General features: G+C 41.3%; 1 protein-coding gene across 1 annotated transcript; it reads left to right on the top strand.

Moving 5' to 3' along the window:
• Window positions 1–245: 245 nt before the first annotated feature.
• On the top strand, window positions 246–2194 carry LOC125314608 (putative disease resistance protein RGA3). Its single transcript, XM_048277361.1, has 2 exons — window positions 246–2073; window positions 2187–2194. Exons 1-2 carry the CDS (start codon window positions 246–248, stop codon window positions 2192–2194), a joined length of 1836 nt encoding a protein of 611 aa, XP_048133318.1.
• The last annotated feature ends 815 nt before the right edge of the window (window positions 2195–3009 follow it).

The raw sequence follows: 3009 nt of genomic DNA, 5'->3' as shown, positions 1-3009 counted from the left end.
AAGTGCTTTGGGCTTTTCACAAAGGAACAACTGATCCACGCTTTTCTTTCCATCTGCTGCAAGTTATGCTATTTCATCTGTGAATTAACTGAGCATGAAGTAACATGGAGATGCCGTCGGCCTTGCTATATATTCGTGCATGAATTTGATCATGAGGAAGCACCCGACCATTGTCTCACAACATAAGCATCAGCTCTGCAACCTCCTCTCAAACACTTCTCGGCCCCTGCTTTTTTCCTTTGCAAATGGCAGAAGCAGTTCTCTTCAGCCTTGCCACCAACATACTGAATAGCCTCGCCGCCGAAGCGGTGAAACCTGGAGGCTCCTTCGCTTCTCAGAAGATCCAGTTGCTCTGCGGTGCCGAGAATGAGCTCCAAAGCCTTAAAGATACCATCGAGGTCATCCAAGCTGTGCTTTCGGATGCCGAGAAGCAGCAATTGCACAACCAACAGGTCAAGCTCTGGCTCAAGAGGCTCAAGGACGTTCTGTACGACGTACAGGACTTGCTCGACGATGTTGCAACCGAAGATCTGAGGCGGAAGGTCGCTTCCGGCAACAAGATGTCGAAAGCGGTACGCGTTTTCTTCTCTAAATCAAATCAGCTTGCATACCGCCTCAAAGTGGGTAATAAGATTCAGGAACTTAGGAAGAAACTAGATCGGATTAAAACAGATAAGGAGTTCTTAAATTTAGAGCAGCGTCGGAACGAGGAAACTCGTGCTATTGTGAGGAGGAGGAGAACTCCCGCAATTGAGCGCGAGGAAGATATAATTGGTAGGGAAGAGGATAAGAAGGCGATCATCGCACATTTGCTCGATTCCTCCTCTAGAGAGAGTGTGTCGGTTGTTTCCATCGTCGGTATAGGAGGAATGGGAAAAACCGCGCTTGCTGATCTGGTATACAAAGATGAAAAGGTGAAAGACTGTTTCGAGCTAAAGATATGGGTGTGTCATGGGGATCCTAAAATCTTTGATGTGGATTTGATCGTCAAAGAAATGCTGAAATATGTCAAAGATGAGGGTCAAGGTGATCCTGAGATGAGGAGAAATCTGGAAGGCATTGAGAATAAAAATGAGGAACAGTTGCGGAGGCTCCTTGGTAAAGTACTAGAAGGGAACAAGTACTTGCTTGTTTTGGATGACTTGTGGAATGATGATCGGCAGAGATGGTTGGAGCTTCGACCATTGCTGATGGTGGGCTCAAGGGGGAGCAAGATACTCGTCACCACGCGCAATCTGTCGGTTGGGCTTGCTACAGATGCGAATTCAGTGATCCATGATCTACATGGCTTGTCTGAAGATAAGTCATGGGACTTGTTCAGGAAAATGGCTTTTGGAGATGGGGAAGAATCATTAGACTGGAGATTGGAGGAGATGGGTCGAGTTATAGTTAAAAAATGCGCCGGTGTCCCCCTTGCCATCAAGACGATAGGTAGCCTTCTATACGGCAAAAAGGAAAAAGAGTGGCTCAATTTCAAAGAGCGTGAACTTCCAAAAATAGACAAGTCAGATCACGGAATTATGGAAGCTCTCAAGCTCAGCTACGATCATCTTCCGTCGCATTTGAAGCATTTTTTTGCATATTGTGCTTTGTTTCCAAAAGATTATGTCTTCGATAAAATGACGATGATACAGCTTTGGATGGCACAAGGATTTATTGAGTCATTGGATGAGAACGAGGACCTAGAAGAGGCCGGGGATCGATATGTCTCGGACCTACTGTGTAGGTCCTTCCTCGAGGTTGAAGCAATCGATGATTACACTGGTGAGGTGACAATGTTCAAGATGCACGATCTCATGCACGATCTTGCCTTGAATGTGGCAGGAGATGAGTGCCAAATGATTAATCTCAATGAAGGCAGCACCAGTGGAGGAATTCGACATGCATCATTTGGTTCACAATCGCCCTCGCTGCAAAATGTGGCTTTGCTACTTGAAGCTAACAATTTACGGACAGTTCTCTTTTTGGAGACTTGGAGAACATCTGAATCGAACTTTCCTCCAAATGAATATCGTGGGATTCTCTCCAAGTTTAGGCATTGTCGAACATTGGGTTTGGGCTATGTAGATTTCTGTATCCCTCGCTCCTTGGGGAGTCGGTTGAAGCACTTAAGGTTTCTTGATGTTTCTGGAAACCAATCTATCAAGCGTTTGCCAGATTCAATCACGGATTTGGTGAACTTGCAGACCCTTAAACTTTCTTATTGCATGATGTTGACACCCGAATTTTTAGTCGGTTTTCCTTTAGTTTTATTTTCTAAAATTCATTAAAAATTCACAAAAAATCAAAAAAATTATAAAATCAACATTGGAAGCCTTGGCCAAGCTTAAGGAACCAATTTGGAACAAAAAATAATTTTTCATATTTTTCACTTTTTTTTAATATTTTCGGAAAATAAGAAAATACTTGAAAAATCATAAAAAATACTTTTCGAGGTCACAAAAATACAGAAAAATGTCCAATATTTCTCTTTTAATTCCCTTTCTATATTGACCTCAAGAAAAATTGAAAATTGAGTTCAATTTTAGGTGTTTCTTCACAATGCCTAAGGTTGAATTTGCATAAAAAATACCAATTGAGTCTTTTTATTTGCAATTTTTGCACATTTTAAGTCTAGACATTCAATTGCAGTCCCTTTGAGCTTCAATTTGATTAATTGCACCCTCAATTGCACGAATTGCGCGAATTAGACAAAAATCCCCAAATTATTTGCAATTAAGTCCCTCAACTTGCCAATTTTTGAAATTAATCTTAATTGAGGGACTTTCGTGGCAAAATTGGACTGGTCCCCTATGTTTTCATACATTTAGAATTGATTGGAATGGGTCTCATGGTCCAATTTGGTCAAATTGACACTCAATTGAAGTTTTCCCCAATTTGGGCAAATAGAAAAATTTGGGGTTTTTGTTGAAATTGGTATGAAATTTTGGGCAAAAACACATTTTTATATAGATGTCATGGCCCTAAGTCTAATTTTGAGGTTTAATTGCAAAATTCGTAGTAAATTTT

Source organism: Rhodamnia argentea, chromosome 1, assembly GCF_020921035.1.
Source record: "Rhodamnia argentea isolate NSW1041297 chromosome 1, ASM2092103v1, whole genome shotgun sequence".
NCBI classification, from domain to species: Eukaryota; Viridiplantae; Streptophyta; class Magnoliopsida; order Myrtales; family Myrtaceae; genus Rhodamnia; species Rhodamnia argentea.
This window is presented reverse-complemented; position numbering and strand designations above follow the sequence as displayed.